Source organism: Gallinula chloropus, assembly GCF_964237585.1.
Source record: "Gallinula chloropus genome assembly, chromosome: 4".
Lineage (NCBI taxonomy): Eukaryota > Metazoa > Chordata > Aves > Gruiformes > Rallidae > Gallinula > Gallinula chloropus.
The window spans coordinates 79472941-79496399 of NC_140088.1; the positions used below are offsets into that span (position 1 = coordinate 79472941).

The following is a 23459-nucleotide window of genomic DNA, read 5'->3' on the forward strand; positions in this document are numbered from 1 at the left end:
AGTTGTAAGACAAAACAATTTATAAGAAAAATTGGGTCGGTGAGCACTGAAACTAATGAAATTTGATTTCCAATCAGTGTGGCAATGGGTTTATTTGTTAACAGAAATTTAAACATATCTATTTTCTTTCCTGAAAAAAAGCATAGTAAAGGCTTTAACACAATTTTGTTGGCCATTTGACATTAGAAGTTTGGTTTTTCAGCATAATTCGTCCTCTAATGAAACAGATACTTTACAAATTAAATGTGTTTGCATTTGAAGAATTTATAATAGCTTTCTCCCAGGTGGATTTTCTGATGTCTAGTAATCACTGCTTGCTTTCCCACTTCTTTTTCCTTCAGCTGCTCAATCTGTCTCCCCAGCCAGCTGTCTTTACAAATCCCCCATGACAATATCTCTGAGCTCTCTGCCATTTTTAATCTTTTTTTTAAAATGTGGTATCGATCAGTTGGAAAAAATCAAGTGTATAACAAGCTCTTTGAAACATGCATATACAGAGCATTATTGCACAAAATTCATTACTGCAAGAAAGTTGACTAACAAGATAAATAAACTCAAAGAAATTCTAGCTTATACAGCTAAAAAAATACCTTTTCTGTGATGGAACAGCAGAGCTGAACTGTTTGATACTCAGAGTTCCATGATCCACTACTGCAAACTAAACAATGTCCCTGGGCTGATCACTAGGAAAGATCTTGTTGGAGTTTGTATACACTTTATACAGCTCTTTTATAGTGATTGGGATAATGTCTAAGATCAGGAATTCCTGGGATTTATTCCTGAACCAGAGAATCAATCATGGTTAGATATTCTCTGCAGGGGACACAGCAGCAGTCGGAGAAGAGGAGAGATAGCCAAGTCCCCCTCCTGCACTGTGAAACACAATGAATGCTGAGATAGAGGTAGGTTTGCCCTTACCTTTGCATTATGTGCTGAAAGGGTCTCTGAAACACAAAAGACCACCAAAACCCATCAGCAGAACCCAGCCCCTCAGACATGATCAGCCAGCTTGCTGGTATAAAGCTTTTACAGGAAGCCTTTTCCCTCAGTTCTGCACCTCCCTCTTCTTGTATTTGTCACATATGTCTCAACTTGTATTAGCCATAGAGAGGTATTAGCTGTATGCTCTTACTTAATGTGATCCTGAGGGGTGGGTGGTACTCATTTCTATTGTATGCATTATCCTGCTGAGTTACCACAAATACTCATCCATCCTCAGGTGTCTACAACCAAAGCTGCAGCAGGAAGAAGTTGCAAATGCCAGAGGATCTGGAGACAGTCCAAAGGAGGCGAGTAGGTGCTCTGCGTAGAAGAGGAGGCAACAAGCACTAGGGCTTAGCGGCTGGAGGAAGCAGAGAGCGGAGCCTGCTGCGGCTGCAGCAGCTCAGGCTGCTGGCGCTGACACTCATCTGATCCCCCCGCCGCAGCTCCTATGCCACATTGTAGGCGCCTGTTCTGCTTTACTGTCTTAAGGCTTTCTTAACACAAACAGGGGACGCGTTTGTCTTCACATGTTCAGTATTTGTCTGTCTTATTTTTCATGCCCCTATGCCCAGCAACACAACGAAAATGCAGAACCAGCAATCAGTGGGTAACTGGTCTCAGATATGTTTATGCCAGTCCTTCTAGAACAGCTACAGCACCTTGGCTTCTAGTCCTGAGATAAAGTTCAGAGGGATTTTAAAAAATCAGCTCACCTTTTTTTCCCACACATAGTCAGTATTATGGGAAGCCTCTGCACTTTGCTTTCTTCACAGAAAAACTTCGCTTTGTCTAATTTAGCAGGTCCCTGTGTTTGAGATGGAAAACTGTGTCATGAAAGATGCGTGGCCTTAAACTGACCCATGGCAGTAGATGTTTGCATCTGCGTGCGTGTGTGTGTACACATACATATATGTGTATGGCAGTGTATGTATAACTATATGTCAGCAAATTCTGAAGGACACTGAATTATTTTATAGAGTGTGTCTATAATTCAGCTAGGACAGGAATTTTGCTCAGAGGGTGAAACTGAGGGTATTACAGAAATTTGAGTATTACAGAATCCACCCAGTGCTGGCTGCCTGATGTAGCATGCTCATCAGGTCGTGTGCTCGCTTAATTGTCATTTGCCAAAGAGGTGACTTCCTTCACTTTGTATCTCTCATTATATCATAGTCCAAACGCCAATAAATCTTCACAAAGCAGCATGACGAGGATCACAGGACGCTGCAGAAAGTGCCCATTAATGTGTTACACTTAATCGTCGGATTCATTCTGAAGAATAAAAAGCATTTTCCTGCTCTTTTGTCATACTGCAGACCAAAGCTCTGGCAATGTGTGCTAGGACTGACAAGAAATAAGGCTGGAAGATAAGAAGACTTGAGAATGATCATGATTTTCAGTGACATGGTTGCTAAAAAGAATGTGATGTGAACAGGAGAGGAGGCCTGTTAACTGTAATGGGAGGGTGAGCATTTGCTAACCTAAGGCTGTCCGGCCGGAGAATGGTATCGGTCCATTTCCAAACCTTAGGCCAAATAAGTCAAATAGCCAGGAACTCTGCATGTACCTGCATTTCTGCAAGTGTGAGACACCAGGACCTCTGGAAAGAATTCGATGTACACAATTTCTATCCCATAATCTCTCTATATTGCAGTCCATGCCTACAGCCATCTGAAAAAAACAACATCCCTTGTAACAAACGCCCGTGTCTGTCCCCACTGTGAAATCTCTCTTTTTTTTCACAGGGAAAGTTTGCCATTTTAAACGAAGCGACTGTAACTATTGACTAAACGTGTGTGTGTGCACATATATATATATATATATATATATTTATCATACGCCTCTCCTCCCCATCTCCCGCCGCCGGAGCACCGACGGGGCGGCGCGGAGGGGCGGCCTGGCACCGGCCGCTCCCCCCCCACCCCGATTCCCCTTGCCTCCCCCCGGCCCTCCCGCCGGCAGCGGTGCCGCTCGCCCAGTGCCCATGTGCGGGCGGGCGGCCGGGACATGCTCACTGGGAGGGCGCCGCGCCGCGGTACCGCACATGCTCACTGGCCGCGGAGGACACCGTCGGAGGTAGGGGCTCCTCTGGCCGCCGGAGGAGCCGCGCTTTTGCTCCGAGCGGGCCGCGAAATGGCCCGCCGCCTGTTCCCCGTTCGCCTCCGGCCTTAATCGTGGGGGAGCCGCAGCGGAGCGTCCTGCGGTGAGCGCTGGGAGCGGCGGTGAGGGCCGTGGCGGGGCTGCGTGTGCGCGCCGGGCCCGTGCCCCCCCGTGGGGCGGGTGGGGAGGGGGCAGTGGAGGAGCGGACAGCGGAGGACCAAGGGTCCGGCCGGAGAGTCCCGTCCGCACCGGGCGGCAGCCTACCAGGCCCCGTCAGCACCTCGGCCAGCGCCGCCGGCGACGGGGCCGGGCCGCGACGTTGGGGCCGAGGCGGGCCCCGGCGGGGCTCGGGGTGCTGCCCCGAGGGCAGTGCCGGGCCTGACCGTCGCTGTGTGGGGAGGGAGAAGCGGAGCGTGCGCGGACCCTCCGCTCATACCCTCCTGCCCTCGGCGTGCCGGCAGCGCTCGGCAGCACGGAGGCCGCTTCTGCGCGGTGCTGGGACCGGCGGGAGGCCTCGGGCCGTACCGGGAGGACGAGGAGGCCGGGCGGCGGGGTAGGGGCCGGAGTGGGAAGCTCCACGACCCTGGCCGGCCGGTGGAGGGGGGCTGCGGGTCTCCGGGCAGGACTGAAGAATCTCGCTGCCTCCCGGAGCTGGGGAGGAGCAGGGGGGAGGGGAGAGAGAGAGAGAGGGGCAGCAGCTTCTCTTTCAAAAAACCAAAAAATAAGTAGATAAAATAAAGTGTGGGAGATGCAGCCAGTGCCGAGGCATCTGCGAGGTTTCCGCTGGCCCAAGAAAATGCCTGGGAAGGGTCTGTGGGGTGGGAAACAAATGGAGAATGCCCGCGGTGTCATGTGGCTGGGACCAGGGGCAGGTGCGGGTGGCACTGGCCAAACAAACTCTGCCCCCGATGTGCTTTTGCCTGTGAGAAGTTAAAAAGTTAAAATGGGCAGGATGTAGTAAAGCACAGTGTTGCAGATTGTGTTTAGTCATCTTTGCAAGGCCCTTTGAGTGCTGGCTCCACAGCGAGAATACTTCATGTGAAGTAGTAATTCATCTGTAAATTCTGTACATAAAGCTAAATTTGTATCTCTTTCTCATAACTAGCACTGAAATAATTGTTATTTTATCTGTGGAAAGACACAGGGGGCTTGCAGTTCTCTGCCTTGCTAGATGACCGTCTGGTCACATTTAACCATATTTAATGTCATTGATACATGACACTTTTGGTGAAGAATTCCATTTCCAAGCCTTTGAAGGACATCATGTTTACTTCTTAAACACACCGGAGCAAACCTGCACTTAAATCTGTTCCTTACTGTCATTCTCTTAGCTGTGGGAAGGTACTTGACTCTGAGAAAATCACCTTAGTTGGTTCTGTCAGAGGTGCACTGCAACAGGCTCTCTCCCCCACGGCAGCTAAGATCAGGCTTTTTAAAAAAAAATTGCTTACTTTTTGTAGGTATATGTTCCCATTTGCCATATCAAGCCCTACTAACATAAACCTCTGTCCTTTCTTTTGCCACAGACTGAAGGTTTCTCCGAAGCTTAATCTTCAAGATGAAGTTCTTACTAGCGATTTTCTTTTTTGTCTCATTCTCCTTATGGGTTGAAGAAGTGTATTCCAAAGAGAAGTCTTCAAAGAAAGGAAAGGGGAAAAAGAAGCAGTATCTATGTCCATCGTATGTTCCTTGTTTCTTTTATGCTTGTGTATGATGGCAATGCTGCCCTGTTTTTAACAGGGGAAACTATGTGACACTTGAATTAGAAAGTGATGATTTCTGCTGAGAGGAGGGAGTTTGGGCTGGGAATAGGAGGAAGAGAGTTTGACCAGCACCATAGCTAAGTTCTGTCGATGAGTGTGTTCTTCCTCAGCAGGTCCTCTGTTTTAATGAAATGAAAAATCTAAGCCATAGAAAATCATTTCTTTCTTTGTGGGGGATTCCAGCCCAGTGCTACTCATGGGGAGGTAGTAGTGTGTCCCATAGTGCTATTCTGTCTAGCATCATGGTGCAGGTGTACTAAGGAAAGGAAAGAGGGTGCAAAACTGTCATACTAAAATTCAGTTTCTGCTTATCTTAGGTCTGTAAGAGGGGGTTTGTCTTACACATATTCTTGCTGCATGCTGGATAAAACTGAGGTCTTCAGCATCTTCCATCAATGATTTACAGCACTGTAACTTTTATGGAGGTGGATTGATTGTTGCTGTAAAGCATGCCATTGTGGAAGAATCTTTCTGTAAAAATACAGAAATTAAAGTATGTGATTGCCCAGCTGAATGAGGAACATGCTCTGGGCACTTGTAATTAATTGATGTTAAAAATACTTCCTTTTTCTAATGCCTACCATGTTTCAGGTAGTGATCCACAGGAAAACACAAAAGTTTTATTTGTGAGGGCCTCTTCTGTCATTTTCTTGGCCAGCCTTGCTCATCTTTTTAGTTTTATTGTCTAAATATCTGAGGAAAAGATGACAGGAATATAAGAAGTTGCCAATAACCATAGAAGAGCACTGTGCCTGAAATGATAAAATTGTTTAGACAAATTTAAAACACATTTCTTCTTTCACCATAAAGCAAACTGGAAGATGAGACTAACCAGACAGCAGCAATGTTTGAATAATACTTTTTAAAGTTCCTACTCTTTTTAAATATTGACAGTGATATTTATTTGTAACCCAATATTTTTAGAAAGTTCCTACATATGGTGGATGTTGTTCTTTTTTGTATAACAAAACTGAAAAATTAGATGTGTCTTTGGATTTGAATATATTAAGATACGAGTCTCAAATGTGATAATGACTCATCTGAAATGACCCCTACCCATTCCCTTTTGAACACTGAAGTTGAGCTTTGTATGGAGCTTTTGGTCTGAGATGCCATGAGGATTTGTGGCAAGGAGGAAAATGTCATAGTTCCCAGGACAGGTATAAGCACCAAAGTCCTCAGAAAGTGATTTGCACAGCTGGGAACTGAAACCAGATATTCCATGGTGTCATTGAAGCAGACACTATTTCTCCCATCCAACACTGATATAATTTTATCTTGGAAAGTAGAGGTGGGAGGGTTGTTTTCCTCTCAGACATGGTATTTCGTGGTACCCTGTTCTTTTTGATACCAGTTGATGTTCCATCATTAAATATGATGTCATTGGTCACCCCTATACTTGAAAAGCGTTGAATAAATGCTATAGTTTTTGAAGTGATACTTTCACATTCCAGCCATTCGAAGCTTTCTGCAAAAATACTTGTGGAATCCAGTGTTTGTGTGATTCATCAGGTGTGCAGTGTTGCTAGCTAGAATTAATTGCTGTAGTGCCAAGCCCTATTGGGCTGTTGTTGTCTGTATCTTACTTGGCTGAAGTTCATAGCTTGAGGGGCACCAGGGTTGCAGGAGTGCTGATTTTGTGGCTGGCACCTAGAAGACCTCTCATATGAATGAGTGATGAAAGTCAGTTCTGTCTTGCAAAGAAATTACCTAATGCTCTCCTAACTCAGGATACTGATGGCAAAATTTCAATCATCATCACATTGTTTAGAAACTTTCTCAAAACTTCTTGGTGACACTCTGTGTTATGAAAATGGCTTCCTCTTCTTAATAATTTTTTTCCTGTGGAAAAAAGTAATGACTCTTTCCTCAGAAACAAACCAAAATTCTACACAGTTGAGTAGCAATTAAGTGATACCATAAGGCTTGACCAAAAATAGTCTCAGAGGAGGAGGTTGAATTGAAAATTTACCAGTAAAGGACAAGAGAAATCTTTTAGCAGGACACATTGTATTTTTTGTTAAGACAATCAATAGCTTGCATAATTTGTAAAATTGAATGGTACAAATCCTAATGAAAACATATATTTATAAGTTAAAATCTTAATTTAACACTAATTTGAATTAGATACTGGGGCAATAAAATGTAAAGCTTAATTGTACAGAGTATTGCCTTTTGTTTCTTTACAAAATGTGAAAAGCTAAATTTTACCTCCACAGGAGAACAAATATTACACTAATATTAATAAAAGGAATTGTCTTCTCTTAAACTTTAGAATAAAATTCAAGTGTATGCAAACACATTTCAAGGAAAGTTTTATTCTGAATCTGATGTTACTACTCGAGTTTCTTAGTTTGACGTTAAGAAATGGATGGTTACAAGGCTGGTTGGGGACCTTAGCATGAGTTTGTATGAAAACTGAACATACTTGAACTTTTCATTTTATGGTTCTCAAGAATAGAAGCCTTTCACCAAATGTGCCCCTCTGGCATAACATTAACTGCTATTAGAATAAGCTGGAAACAAGCTGATTAGAAACCCCATAAAAAGTTCATTATTGTCTCATAAACAGATATTTGCTACTTTCAATTAGGAAAATTCTATTTTGTATCTTAGAGCAAAATCTCTTACTTTTGCTTATTCATAACGTCATACTTCTCAGTGCATTGGGTGATAGTGGCTTGATTGGCCATCTTATTTTCATCTATTTCTGAAACTGTTTTCCCCAGCTTTTTTATTGAGGGGTTTCATGAAGTTGATGCTTAATCACTTGCTTCTTACTTTGATTTAATGCTTGCTCAGAACAGATGTAAGGTTTCACATCTTACATTTAGATCATTTTCCTTCTTACCTCAGGCTTTCCAAATGAAACATAGAGTAATTATAGTCATGTCTGATTCTTGAATGTTTGTTGATTAACAAAGAAATTGATATATTAGGCCTAAAAACGTACAATAGGGAGCATTGCAGCATAAATCTGAGAAGCAGGCTTCCTCTGCAATAAAAAAATAACAATTTTGTGGATTGCAGTCTTTTGTTTACAGTGCTTGTTTTGAAATTGGCTGTACTGAATGCAGATGATTTTGGTATAGCTATAGATGGATTTAGTCACTCAAATCACTTTCTTGATTGGGCACTACCCATTAGCTGCTTTACATTTGTTTCTTACTTGTTATTGACTTCTTCATAATTGCTCATAGTACCTGTTTCTGGTACACATGTTGGACACTTGGCTGTGACTTCTTCTAAGAGCACTGCTGAAAAATGGCTTTTGTTTTGTTACATTAAAATAAATACTACAGCTGTTTTATGATGTGTGAGCTGCTGCTGTTATCCCCACAATCCTTAGTAGCCCAGAAGGTCTCCACTCAAAACTACCTGCAAGGTCTTTAGACAAATGAAATTGTAAGGAAAGTTCTGGCAGTGTTATAGAAAGGTATAGAGATGTAAGAGTCAAATAGCAGCTAACAAAATCAGTTACGACTGTGCTCATAATCACACCTTTCCCTGTTAATTACAGTTTTAGTGTGACTCATCTGTTCACTTTCACAGTGTTCATTTCTGAAGATCCCACAGCGCCCCTAATACTACAGCAATGCTAAAACTATAACCTCCACCACTAAATCTTATTCTCTTGGCTGGATATCAAGACTGTGCTTAAAATAGCATCCCTCCTCACCTTTATGCATTGTTCCACATGGAGATTTATATCCATGTAGATGATTAACTAAATACTGTGTGGTATCTATAGAGACTCTCTTACCTACAAAGAGGGAGTGCAAATGGTATTTTGGCTTGTATTCAGTAAAACCTATTGGCTACTTCAGGAGCTGTGAAATGGCCCTCTAAGCCCTTCAGAAAACATGGCTTGTGCCATCTGCCGGGGCAGAAGCTTAGAAAGGCCACAGATGCCAAGGTTCAATAAACAGCTTCTTTTAAAAGAATAGCAACAAAAGACAGCAGAACTACAGAAAAAATGCCTTTGATGTATTTCAAACAGAGCTGTATGGAAACCTGTCCTAAAATGTCTCTTGTTTAACTGTCAGCTTCTGAAATGCTCTTCCCATAAAGACTAAAGTAGAAGTGCAAAGTGTATCTTGTATTCTCTCTACCATCCTACGGAAAAGGACTTTTTTTTCCATTATACCATGTTTGGGTATACATGGCCTCTCTATCTGTATGCAGTATGTGATCATCCCCCAAACATAAATGGTGGGAAACTGGCCTCATCTCTGTCTTTATTCCCATCTTGCAGAGGACAGTGTTAATCATTTCTGAACATTTTCATTGGTAGGTGTGATGAGAGGGTTGATACAAATTGTGGGAGAAGATGGAATGGAGTTGAAAGAAAAGCCTGAATTTGGTTGTGGAGGCAGTTCTATCTCACAGCCATTCTGAAGATAAGTGCATTGCAGACCCCAGGTCTGGTTCCTATAAAAATTCTTTTGCCCTGTAGTAACAGCAGTTGGCCAGTGGTTTGATTATTCTGTAGTGTGTAGCTCTCATGGAAGGCCATGATCCCAAGCAGATAGGGCCACATTCCAGGAGGCTTGAGAATTTGTTTTCAGAGTGGGTAAACGTGCTGGGGAGTGAAAGATAAAGCTACGTAAGCAAAACCTACATTGTCTAGTAAAACAGTGATTGAACATGGTAGGCTGGTTCTTGTTCAGTAATTCTCCCTTTCAGTAAGCAGTGTTTATACTGAACAGCGTAGTGATGAGACACTACAATTACGTGGTAATGTTACAGACTTTGTATTTCGCATTCAGTCTCCAGGCTGAGAAGATACTTGGAGCTGCAGGTTAAATTGCACCCCCTAAACCAAAGTACAAGGAAAACCGTAGGGCTAAATTCTGTTCTCAGCTCCACTAGATGGATGTTTGAAAGAAAAATGATACAGAATATATCTCCACCTATACTGCCATACAAGGTGGCTAGAATATTTTTTCTACCAAGATCCATGTGTTGTCCCAGTACTTGCCACATTTGAAAAAAAGACTGGGACAAGGAATTAATGTGGAGAAGGTATTTTAAAAATGTCTGTGGTTCTGCTTAAATATCTGGATGCTGATCATGTTCCATATTTGCGTGCAGCATCAGGACACAACAGGACACCTGTTACGCACAAGGATCGCTTCAGCTATGACTTTGGTGGGATGCAGAGATACCTAAGACAGGAGCAAACAAACGAATTAAAAAAAAATTGAAGCATGGTTGTCTTGCTGTGAGCAGTATTAGGCTGGATGCAGTACCATACTAACCTGTTTCTACTGGTTGTCATCTCTGTGGCGGGCAGATGAATCAGTTTGCTTTTCTCAAGCTTAGGGAATAATGAAAAGGCACTTCAGGTTACCATATAAACACACCTTAATGTGTCCTATCCTGACAATGTTGAATGTGAAATCAAAGCTAGACTTAGAAGGTTTCTGTTAGATGAGGACTGAAGTAGTGACACTAAGTTAGTGATTCACATCACCTTTCATGCCTGTATAAGGAGACTGTGCTCTCTTTTCTATCTACATAGGAAATAAAAGGTGAGTTATGTCACCGTTGCAATTCAGGGTGCCCCATCTGTGTTTCTGTTTCGAATACCCTATGTCACTATGAAGGAACCTTTCTCTTTGTTCTCCACACTGCATTTTACCTCACCTTACATACTGAAGTTACATAACTAATTTTAGGTGTTTAGCTCTCAGCTGCATTTTTGAGGACACAACCCTTTTTTTTTTATATTATGGCATGTAGTGATAAGACAAGGGGTAATGGCTGTAACTGAAGGAGGAGAGATTTAGATTAGATATAATGAAGAGGGTTTTTTTAATTATGAGGGTGGTGATGCCCTTGACCAGGTTGCCTAGAGAAGTTGTGGCTGCCCCCTACCTGGTAGTATTGGATGGGGCTTTGGGGAACCTGGTCTAGTGGATGGTGTCCCTGCCTGTGGCAGGGGGGTTGGAACTAGATGACCTTTGAGGTCCCTTACAACCCAAGCCATTCTGTGATAATTCTATGAAGCAGTTACCCAGAGTTCCATAGTTTTAATGTAATCTGAGTGATACCATTTCGCATTGGAGGTATGACAGTTATGATTCCCACGAGAGATGTTACCTGATGCAGTTTGAAAATGTAGCTCTTAAGCATACCAGAGATCATAGAGATTGCTCAGAAGAATTATATCTCATTGATTTGTATTAACCAGTTTTCATGCTTTGAGCTATTGAACTCAGAAAATCAAATGCCAGCAAATCACAACACTGGTAGTTTATATCAGGGAAATAGTACTTACTACGATGTCATGATGACATGACAGATACTGTGTTTCCCAGAACTTATTTTTATCATTCTCAGACATTCACTGCCGTGTTATATGACTAAAATGTAATTTTCCATCACATAGATTAGATAAACTGTACTAAAATCTGTTGTTTCAGCATTATACAGGAAATTTTGCTGGAGATAATGGAACAGTTTAAGTTGGAATAGATATTTTTATCTGTCAGACAGGAATCTAGAACTATTGAAGAGGCAAAGCTTCATGGTAGATTGTTCAAGCTATGCACTGTAAGGAAATACCAACAATAGAATAAGCATTCTTGAATAATGCTTATATAGAATAAGCAGTGTAGTATAAGATGGTCTGTGAATACGTCCCTGTGACATGGCTGTATTTTTTTTCCCTGATTGTCATGCCATAAGTAACAAATATATTCATGTTCTCTTCTAAAATTGGAGATTCTTCAGCATAATGGAATCTTAAGGCTAGGGATCAGGGCAGTAGGTGAATGAAGACAACAGCAAAGGTTCTCCTTCCCACTTTCATAGAACATCATCCTTGTGACTTCACTGAGCTCCGAGACACTAAATGTTATGATAACCCACAGAAATAAAATGTCTTCTGACACATTTGCTTAGCATAAATGTAAGGAAGCTATACAAATTTCAGACCATGTGTAACACATGCTTCCTGCTGCCATGCACATCTGCTTATCTAAACTTCTGGATTCTGATTAGTGAATTGCAAAAGTAATAATCTATTGCCATCAATTGAAAATGTTACTCATGTTCTTCAAAGGCAGTGATAAAATGTGTTTAGCTGTAGTGGAAGAGGAGGTGGACATCTTGCTGCATGTCCTGTGAAATGCAGTCTTTTATTTATTGGTGATACCTTCCAAAGAAGGTTACTTCTGGTATCACTGATAAATAAATACTACAAAGCGTCCAGTCATAGCACTCAAGAGATGTTACACCAAAAGACTAAAACTGTTCCTTGTTTTCCCTCTGGTTTTTGTAGACACTATTTGTAGAAGTGAGAACACTTTTGAGAATACTTTTTTCTGCAGAAAAAGACACATAGTTCAGGTTTTTTGTGAGTTTTGCTGCTTTTAGGAACTATAGAATCATCAGGCTTGGAAAAGACCTTCAGGATCATCAAGTCCAACCATTAGTCCTGTACCACCAAAGCACTAAACCATCTCAGCTCAATTTCTACACATTTGCCTATCCTTAATTCATTCCAGAATGGCCAATTAAGCAAGGGTCGTAGTGGCTTTTGGTAAATATCTTAGTGGCATGAGTAATTCCAGCATGTTACTCCAAGCACCTAACCCATCCCACTCACTATGTCATTAAGTGATTCTCCTTATCTATCACTCTGAAAGTGGCATAACCTTTCAACTCGCCACAAGCTACACATAGGATGTATTGATTTGCAGGTGAAATGTAGGCATTTTGATCATCAAGACCTTATGAAGGACATCCAGTCTTCCTGATGATGCTTAGTTGCATCAGTGCTACACAGTGACAGTAATGCAATGACAGCATGCTGTAAAGGACCACAGTGAAAATATAATTGATACTCAGCAGAGTTTTTGCTTCTTATATAAATGAGGCTTAATGTGTATGCATTACACTTGTATAAGTTCAAAATACTACCCAACAATTTATGGGAGACGTGATCGTGATGTTCTTTGCCAGGAAGCAGTGTTGCCACCCACTCTTCATCCCATTTCTGTCTCTTCCCAGTGCAGTAGGTCTCCTTTGCCTGATCTGCAGTTGAATTTTGAATGTACTTCTGCAGTGCAACTCAGATCTCACAAAAGTACTGCCTTATTCCTGTTAGTTGAAGAGACAAACAAACCTTTCAGTTGTATTTGTCTTTCTTTTGCTGTTTGATGCTCATTTAATTTCTCAGACTTTTCTTCTTCTCCTCATTGCATTTTATGAGCACCTGTATTTAATTTATGTGTTCAAGTTATCCTGTATGGTTCAGATTACCACCATCACTACTTAATAAACCTTTTTGTATAATCTATAGGAGAATTTTTTTAAAATGAGATTTAAGTTTTTTCTTGAGTTGTTTTGATATTTCATTAATACCAGGCATATACAATTTAAAGAAAAATCCTACTGCCTGCCTGTGTTAAGGAGACATATAATTTATACTTTTATAAATATAATTCCTGTAAACATCTGATCCACACATTTTAGATGTTAATATGTTTGACTTAGAAAGAAGCAATGCCATGAACCTTTTTGTATCAGAATGAATACAGTGTACAGCATCTTTGCCTGCCTTTTAAGTAGCTAAATGAACATTCATTTCTGTCCTGTTCCTGCTACACATAATATTAACATTTAACTTTATGTTTTCCTACTGTCCAATTAGTGGTAACTGAATGAAAAAAAAAACATAGAAGGCTGATCTATGATATTTCTGTAGCAACCTGTTCATTGGTAAAGGTCATCACTGAAAACAACACGGATTTTAAAACAACAGAGATCTTTTCCATAATGCTCCAAATCTAAATCAAATATAAAAAGCCATAAACACAAGCCTGGGAGAATTGTTTGAAAGTGAATTTATCAATTATTCACAGGGGTTAGAACACCTATTACTGTTTAATGGCCTTAATAGTATATTAGCAGAGGTTTATTGTACACAGAATAAAAGACATACTAGTGGAAGTTAACATTACTAAAAGTAAGGAATAAACTTGTTATTTAGTGGACCATTTATCTCTGGATAAATGCTGATAGAACAAGTAGCTCGCTGATGTGGTCATTAAATGTGGCAGCAGTTTAGGTGTGTTTGCAAGAGATGGGTGGGGAATTATTCACTGCAGCCACTTAAAGCTGCTCCGCAATTTTTTTCTTAACCTGTATGTTCTGCTTTAAGCTGTGCTCATGGATGCACACTTTTTTTGGTAGCTACACCTTTGGGTAGCCTTCTGAATTCATACTAATCCTGCTACTGACTGGTGAGGAGTCTGAAATGTCAAGAACTGGATGGTTATTTACTGCGTTAACTGAGTTGGTGTGATTTTCTCCCTCATGCCTCCTGTCAGACAAATGTCATCAACTGGTTAGGTTTCAATAATATCCTGAATTCAGTAGGGAAAACAGAAATTTGATTGTTTTGTTTTTGAAGGATAAAATGCTCAAAGGATGTCAAGGAAGCTAGGATAGAAAAAAAATGCAGTTATGTGATCATAAACAGTTGACATTTTTAATAATAGGGACCCCCTTCATAGTGTTATGAAAATTTTAGTTCTTAAATGTTAATTGAGTAGGTTAAGTCTCATTATGATGGCATAGTAAGTGCTACCAAATCAGCAGATACCAATCAATTATTCCTGTTGTTTCCTTTATGGTTTGAGTTTTTTAAAAAAATATTTCAAAGGTGGGGTTGTTCATAAATCTCTGTAAGGGCTAGAATCTGTTCTCATCTCCAGTTTTCAATCAAATAGCAATATCAAGCAATGGTGATGTTTATTAATTAATTTTCCAGTAGTCAGTAAGAAAGCTGCTGAACAGGAGCTACTGTAATTAGACATTTTAAAATCAGAAATTCTGATACATTCTCACAACTTTTTTTTTCTTTAAACTGTCCAGAACCTTTTGGAGAGTTAATGTTTTCATCAATAAATGTTTCCATAGTGCTTAAGTCCCAAAAGACATGAAAGAAGAAAGGATGTGAAGAAAATTAGCAGTGAACCAAGATGTTATAAAGAATGACCCATAGTTCTGTCAAGCTGACATTGATATTGAAAAAACAATGAAAAAAATAATTAAGCAAGGTAATGGAGGCAATGGCAGTGGATACTGATTATGAGAAACATTTAGGAAATAAACTTGATATTTTTTTAAAATGTGTTCATACACTTGTTTGCTTGAGGTAATAGTGTTTTTGCATATGGCTGATGCCTCCATAGGCTGTTTGTCTTATTTTTACCAGGCATCTTGGTTACTAAATTATAATGACAGAAAGTCAGCAGAGTAGTCGACATAAAATGGATGGAAAAGTAACTACAAGACAGAGTTCAGAACTGGAAAACATCACTGGATGTATTCCATAAACAACACATAACTTCATTTACATGACGTTATCAGCCTGCTAGGTGCTGGTAGTATGTGGGGTGGAGAATGATGTAGCCTTGTGGCTTTTTATTACACCCAGGTTCATTTACCTTTTTAATTTTAGTGATGGTTTTAATTTGACACCCAACACGATAACAGACCAACAACAACAGTAAATGGAGATGTTTACATTCCCCCTGCAAAACCAGAGGAGAGTCCAAGGCCTTGTTTTCCCTAACAAAGCTTTTATTAGCACTTGACAATGAGGTTATGCAATGGCTCCAGCTCTCCCTGGAATAGCTGGCGCTGGCATGTGAGAGTGGGAGACTGCCAAAAAGCCTCTGCATGGTTTGGCACCCGCAAAGTGCCTGTCAGTTTGGTCATGTTCCTAATCTGACAGTCACTGAAAATAGTTCAGGTGGCTGCTTTCTACTAATGAAGAAATCACGTCCCTCTGGATATTTGTATTAGAGAAGGGAACAATTAGTGAATTGCTATTTATGTCCTTCCGAGTTTACAGTTAAGAGTAGGTAGGAGACCTTTTGTGTTTGTCATAGTTTCTTGAAAAATACTGAAACATGACAAGGCAAGGACAACTATACAGTGTGAAACCTGAAAATTCTGACCGTATTTGTTTCATGAAATGGCACTTATGGCATGATTTTTAAATGACATAATTTTAATCACACTGTTGTTTCTCTCCCAATAGCAACTAATTCACTTTTTTTTGCCTTTTTGTTTTTTGGTTTTTTTTACAGCCAGCAATCCGCTGAAGACCTTGCAAGAGTACCTGCTAATTCCACCAGCAATATCTTGAACAGGCTATTGCTCAGTTATGACCCCAGGATAAGGCCTAATTTCAAAGGTTTGTCATATATTTCAGGGTTTTTTTAATCACTGGAATTTAACTTTGGCTCTTTTCACAAACAGAACATTTTATATAGAGATAAATTTCTGTGGGTATTTTTTTTGAAATGGAAATTTCCCTACATAGTGTAAAACTGCAGAACATATTTACCATTTGGAACTGGAAAGTGATATATTAGGATTTCATGTTCATAATAGTGTGTGATGCTTTGAGATTACTGTTATTATTTAAAAAAAAAAAAGTAGAATTATAATTTATTGAATAAGGTGGCTTATTAAATTTTAGTTATACTTTAGTAGTTTCTCCAAAATTCTCTCTATATAGAGATCCTTTAAGATGACTTTAGAAAACTTGGGATCAGCTGTATTCCTATTTGAAAACCATACAGTTACTAAATCCTTTAAAGATGTGTCAGCAATACAGCTTATGCACTTCAGGATTTCAAATAGGTAATCAATTCAAACTCATTCTCTGACTTCAAAACCACCCTGGTGATAGGCAAATGTTGAAGCCTTCCAGGCAGGCAAATACGCTTTCCTTACATATGCAGAAAAGATTGGAATACATATTCTCAAAGCAGCCTAACAACAGCTGGAAGTTACACTTTCCAGGAACTACATTATTTTCCTGCTGGAAAAAAAAACCCCATAAACAGTGTTATTGCATTATGGACACTGCAGTTCACATTGTCAGTTCTTTCTTTTCAAAACTTAGATTTCATTACATGTCCATCAAGAGCTACTTTCACATGCGTGTCCTTAGTATGAGAAATATGGAAATCTATAATCTTTAGTCTACTTTTGAAGACACCGTTTTCAGATGTTCTCTGTAACTGTTTTATAAATGTTTTTTTAAAATCAATTCTCAGAAAACTGCTTTCTTATTCTTTTCTGCTGCTTTCTTACTCTCTGTAGAATCGTATCTGTGTGTTTTTAGCACTGAGCCTTGGCACACAGAATAAATGCCCAGCCCCTGCTCTACCTGTTCTTCAGCATGATCAGCTTGTAATCACAAAGCATATTGCAGATTTTTTTATATTTTGGGTAACCCTGCTGGCAGTCTGATAAGAATCGAGACAGAAGGAAGGAGGAGGACATGTAATGTTAACTCACAGGGAAGTGGAAGGAAATAAAACATTTTCTGACAAGTGGTTTGCCTGTGTTAAAACGTTCCTCACGCATGGCCGATTTCCCTGGACCGCACTTCCTGCTCAAGTCTGGAAGTGATAATACTCTTGGGTGCTACTGGTGTGCTGGGTGCTCTGTCATGTGCATCCAACACAAAGCAAAGTATTACTCTGACTGCATAACCAAAAGCACCACACATAACTGGGCTGCTTTAACAAAAACCCTCCCAACTGGTTTAATGGAAAAAACTGAAATCGTTGCCTTAGTGATTTTCTGGTGAACCAAGAGACTTTACTGAGTTTGAATGTAGGTATTAAATGTGTGCTAAAGTATTGTATACAAATAAGCAAGCTATTAGATGAGGCATGTATTTGTATTTGCTTACTTTTTTCAAAATAGCCATCATATATCCTGTATTCATATATTCCTGTATCTCTTTATTGCTGAAAATAGGAAGAATTCCACTGAATTAAATACTTAGTGTAAATGACATCAGATCCATTCATCTAGGGTACATACTGACACTCTCCACGTATAGGTGCTAAATAAAACTTATGGATCATAATTAGTTCTCACAACCAACAGACCTCTTCTCCCTGCTTTGTGATAACTCTCTGTTAACACCAGATTAAACGACTGCCAATCAGTTCCCGCAGGGTGACAGAGGGCAGATGTAGCAGCTGTCACACCATCCCTCTCAACTACAGGAATCCTGGCTGTGGAAAAGAGGAAAAAATTGAGTCCATGTTAATATCATCACAGCTGCTGGCTTACAGAAATTTTTCTTGGCAAGTTGGTAACCATTGTAAAATGGAACAGCTTTCCAGCTCCCTTGCACCAAAGCTAGGTAGCTGTGAAAGCTGCACGCAGCAGTTTTTGTCTGCCTGCATTAATATTTTACAGTTATGTACTTGACTTGCATAAAGAGGTATCCACTTTGAATATAAGTAGATGTGTCATTGTAAATCATAAATAGGTAATTTGGGATGATAGATCATCCTAATGACCTTAACAGTTAAAAGTGTCTATCATGAATTCCCTCTATCCATTTTGCATGCAAAAGTAATACTGGATTGTGCATTCTGTGATAACAGAAAATCGTGGAATTTTAAGTAACTCAAATTTATGGTCTGTGAAATTCTTTAAGTTTAGGAGTCTGGATTACCAAAGAATTTTTTTTTGTTTTCTTATCACTAGGTAGAAAAGAGTTTTTGTGAATTCTACTGGCTTTTAATGGTAATGGATTAAACCACAGCTTTTGAGAACTGTGTGTATACACTAACATGAAAAGATAAAGTTATATGACCCTATAAAAAACATTTCAGTTTGTGATACCAGTATAAATGAGCTTTAAATGAAGGATAATGTACCTTTACTAGATTGTGCAGTTCACTAGAAATCTTTTCTTTTTTTAAGGCATTCCTGTCGATGTTGCTGTCAACATCTTCATTAACAGCTTTGGGTCAATTCAAGAGACAACTATGGTAAGACTGACATGGAATTAATGTAGCACACATGGAGATTTTCTTAGTAAATTAAATTTCAGGCTGAGGATTGTGAACTGTAAAGTTGAAATAATTGTTATGATTATAGAAATTCAGAATTGAATTAATGGGGTTAGTAATTGACCATGCTTTAAGTTATAAACCTGTTAATCTGTTTCATTGTATACTTTTCCACACATTGTCATAGCTTTTAGAAACTGATGTACATGAAAAGGAAATCCAGGGTTTCTATGATGCAAGAAATACACTTATTTCCATAAGTCGTTAAGTTCAGGGGGAGAACACATTAGGTAGTATGAATTAAAAGTCATCTTCCTAAATGTTAGTATAGTTTGCTTAGTATGTTACTAAAGACAAATAGGGTCTAAAGACAAGTTTTGACTTACTTTGTTTCTATAGGAAATAAAATCTTGAAGATCTTTTTTGCAATGGTACTTCCAATAAATGCCTTCAAAAACATTGCCAAAAATTACATTTAGTTGTTGGAGATACTCTGTCCTGATAAGGGTGTTTCTTTTGTGGGGGAGTACACCATGCCAGTACATGGGAAGCCACAGCCAGGACATCCACTCGGAGTGGAAGCTCTGAGGTCCTCCCTGAGTGTCCCATGGAAGAGTAAGTTTGGTGATTGTCTGCGTCCAAAGGCAGTTCCCAAAATCAGGCTGCTTTTCTTAATGCTGTGATTAAGGCAGCATTCCTACTCCTAATGGCAGAAAAGCAGTAAAACATAATATAGCTGATAAGCAGTAAAACACCTGTTGTTGTCAGTGGAAGTACCCACTTAAATTTCAGAACCAGTTTACATGATAGTCTAGTGGCATTTCAGTCGGACTGCAGAGCCACTGGAAGTGAAATATATATGGTGGCTGAAACGGCTTGTGAACAGCTTGGCCAGAAATTTCTGTTTCTTTAACTAGGAGTGAATAAAGATTTAGATTTGACTGCAAATGATAGTAAGTCAATTAATGGCATTAGTGGGAAGGGATACTAAAACAAAGAATGCAACTATGTTGAAGATACCTCAGAATTTATTTCCTGAAAACAAAAAGGGGACTGAAGTTTAAAGAGGGCGAGGGAGGAAGAGCAGGAAAGTAGGAGTGAGATAAGTCTCTAAGATGGCAGGTATATTGGGCCAGATGGTCCTTTCAAGTTTCTGAAATTTACAGCATGCTTTAAAAAGTGACTTTTACAGAGGCTTTTTTACAATTCACTCAGACCCAAATTGTAACAAAACATGAATATGAGGGGTGTGCTTCCCTCCCTTCCCCCATTGAAGTATGCTCTCTACAGCAGTGCATGTATGCCTGTCTGAATTCCTGATATGCTCACTCACAAATTTGCTAGCATGTTCTGTAAGGTAAGTCATGCTTTCCTACATCTCTCAGAACTGCAGACATCACCCTCAATTTAATTTAGGCTTGTATTTAGATTTCTATGAGCAGCCGATCATCATGACAGCTAAGCATGTTTATGTGGAGTTTGGATTAATTCTTGGTTGTCTTAATGTATCATGGGAAGCACTGACAACAGAAGTGGTTTATCTGTTCCCTACATACTGCTTGGGAAACCTTTCTGGGTGCAGAGGAACATACAGGAATCACTGTTGTCTTGGGTGTAGGTTGGTACTTGTCTTCAAATGGTCTGGGCTGTGCACCAGACAGTAGAAGCGACTCCCATAGGCCAGGAAAAAACTCGTGCCTCCAGAATCACAGAAAAAGTGTTTCCTGCAGCTCAGGCACCACCTCTGCAAAGGACCAGAGTGGGCTTTTGCATTCATAAAGGAGAGACATTTGCAGGCAGTAACTGAACTGCTGAAAAAGGTTCCTCAGTGACCGTCTGCATCTCTACTGTCTCAGGCATTGGTGTAAATCATGGGGAATATCTATTTCTTGACTGCCTCTAAAGTTACCAGAAGCTACTAAACTGTCTGGAGTAATATCATTGCTGATACCAAAATCTGTACAATACATTTCTCAGTATTTCAGTTGATGAATTACTGTCATGATTCTTGGCTCTGCAGCCACCGTTAGCTACAGTAGTTGAATTCATAGGGTTTTGCATCTTGTTTTAGATATGATTTCTTCTTTTGGGTGATAGAAGGGTGGGGAAAAATAACCATGGGTGCCAGGTGTTTGGAAGTGAGGTGGTGGTAGAAGGCCCAACAAACAAATGTGTAGAGTGCCAGTGAGAAAAGGCCAATGTTAAAAGAAATGCAGAAGGCAGTATCTTCAACAGGATGTCCTGTATCCCACCCTTAGGCCCCTCTCTCAAATAGCCTACTCTGGGCTTCCACAGTGTCCCTTGTCTTGACATCATGGTGGCTGGTTCTGATGCTTCCACATATATTTCAGGAAATTATTTTCAATTATTTTTTGCTTTCTGTCCTCCTGGTCCCATGACAATTGGGTTCTTAGCTATGCAATTGGCTCACCCTCAAAAAATGAGTAGAGATCCAGGTAGAGTCTACTTAGTTTTAAGAGAGAAGGGAATTTCTTTATATAAAAGCATCAACAGCTTTGAAGTCATACTGGTTTGAAGCAAGATGGGACCTGTAGTGTGAATCCTATTTCCTGAAGCCTCTTTCTTTAGTCAAGGCCTTGTGAAGAAACCGAAGGGCAAAAGTTTGCTGTCTAGAAAAGGTAATGTTCAGTGTTCATGTTGTGTTGTTGAAAACTTTGCACACATGTATCAAACATATTATGTGGAAAAATGAAACAAAAACCTAATTAACTAAAGAGTGAATAAGAATTTGTACAGCTGAAGTGAAGATAAGCATATGCCAGAGCTGCTACCCTCTAGTAAGCTCCCTTTATGTTGAATCCTATAACTTGTTTCCTTCTAGTTCATTAGACTACTTGTCTAGGATCCCCACGCTAAGTCTGCTTCTGATTTAGCAGCTTTTTTTTTTAGACTGCAGATTTGTGGGATAATATGGTGATTATGTCATGTTTAGAGATTGTTATACACTGGGAGACCAGTCAAGTGTTCCTAGGGATAGATCCTTTCCGGTATAAATACCTATAGGACTGTAATATTTTAGCTGTGCTGATGATCTGACTCTGTTGAAAGAATCTGTATTCAAGATTTGTACTTGCAGCCTTTTTTTCACTGACTCATATGGCAAAACACCACTTCCTCCTTCTCCTTTACTTTAAAACCTTGCAGAAGGTCTTTCTAGTATTTGCTTATGTAAAGGAAAATTCATTTTCTGCTTTAACAGGCAGTGCTGTTATACATCCTTTCTTTGTATGAGTGCAGTTCATGTTTTAAAAAAAACCAGAAAGTCTTTCATGATCTTCTATGTGCTCCAGTTTGCAGAAAGAGATGTATCGGCTATGCCTGGTTTCTGGCCTGAGGAGGTTTTCTGGCCACATGCCCACTGTTTAGTAGGTTGCACTTGAAATATTTCCTAGAATGCCTCCCCTTTCAACCTCCCTGAAAACAGCTTGCCTTCTGTTGGAGTTGCATGGGAAAACAAAGCCCTCTAGAATATGTCTGTGAACCGGTATCTCCTAGCTGATGAATATTTTATACACACACACACACACACACACACACACACGCATTTATTAATTACTTTTTGAGTCTCCTTTATTATAAAATGCTGACCATTCTGCAGTATTCAAATAATGGTTGTAAAAACTATAGGAGGAAGACCACGTGTTTCAAGCAGACCATTTCTTCGGCCCCTATTGAACCTAATTGTGATGCACATACTGAATCTTAACATTCATTGCCCAAACCTGCCACACAAAGCCACAAGCTAGTCATCTCAGATTTGGTTAATTTTTAATACAGCAAGGAAGGAAATAAAATAGCATCCACCTGATCTTACTTATAATTCTTGCCAGTGCATTCTGCTTGTGTTGTAAGCAGTTCTAAATGGGTAAGCTGAAGCAAGCATTGGACACTGCTTATCATTTGCCTGTGGCTGTGAAAAGGCATTTTATTTTGTTAAAATTAGGGTAATGCACTCATTTATGGGGAATTTAATTTTGGTTTAATGAATAGTGTAATGTTTGTGAGCATAAATGGTATGCAGTATTTATCTCATGTTTTAAAGCAGTTGTTTCTGCTGAGACAAGAAGTGCATATGGAATGGGAGCTTCATCAAGAAGCAAGTAGAACACATTTTCAGTTAGATACATATATATACACACAATTGAAAAGATGTTTCCTAAGAAAAATTCTGACCTGAATTCCCTCCTATTCTGAAGCTTCTTTATGAGAGCCTTCCAGTATAAAGCCACTTCATATCACTATAATTTTATACTTCTTTACTTTGACAAGGTAATATAGATCTGTTTATAAATAAGACTCAGACTAGTATATTTTTTTCAGAAACAGACTGCCAACAAGTAATATATCTCTCAGAACTATGCATATTAATAAATATTGCCTCAATTCTTTCTATTTAGTTTTGATGCTTTGCTTTGCCTTACAGTGCAGTGAGGAAAAATATTACATAGTAGATTGTAATAAAGAAATACCTGGGCTGATGTGACTGGTGGACTGGACGTGGGAAAGTGGGCCCTGTATTCCTGTTAACAGAGTAAATCACCAGAGTAAATTATTCCACATGAGGCCTTGGACAAGTGAACTCCTTCTTGTAGGAGTTAGCATGACTTTCTCAACATGGCAATTGCTTTGGACTGTAAATGTATACATGAATGTAAGATAATGGTATATGTATACCACAGAAGGGAACTCACATTGGATCAACAGAAAAATGTGTAAGCGGGCATTAATGTGTACATTT

General features: G+C 39.7%; 1 protein-coding gene across 1 annotated transcript in view; it reads left to right on the forward strand.

Moving 5' to 3' along the window:
• Nucleotides 1–4642: 4642 nt before the first annotated feature.
• The window catches only part of GLRB (glycine receptor beta), a gene marked incomplete at both ends in the record, with an annotated part of 45662 nt that continues 26845 nt past the window's right edge, over nt 4643–23459 (forward strand). Inside the window, 3 exons of the mRNA XM_084263479.1 lie at nt 4643–4764; nt 15959–16065; nt 18612–18679. Of these exons, the coding sequence (XP_084119605.1) occupies nt 4643–4764; nt 15959–16065; nt 18612–18679 (297 nt within the window). The remainder of the gene's footprint in view (nt 4765–15958; nt 16066–18611; nt 18680–23459) is intronic.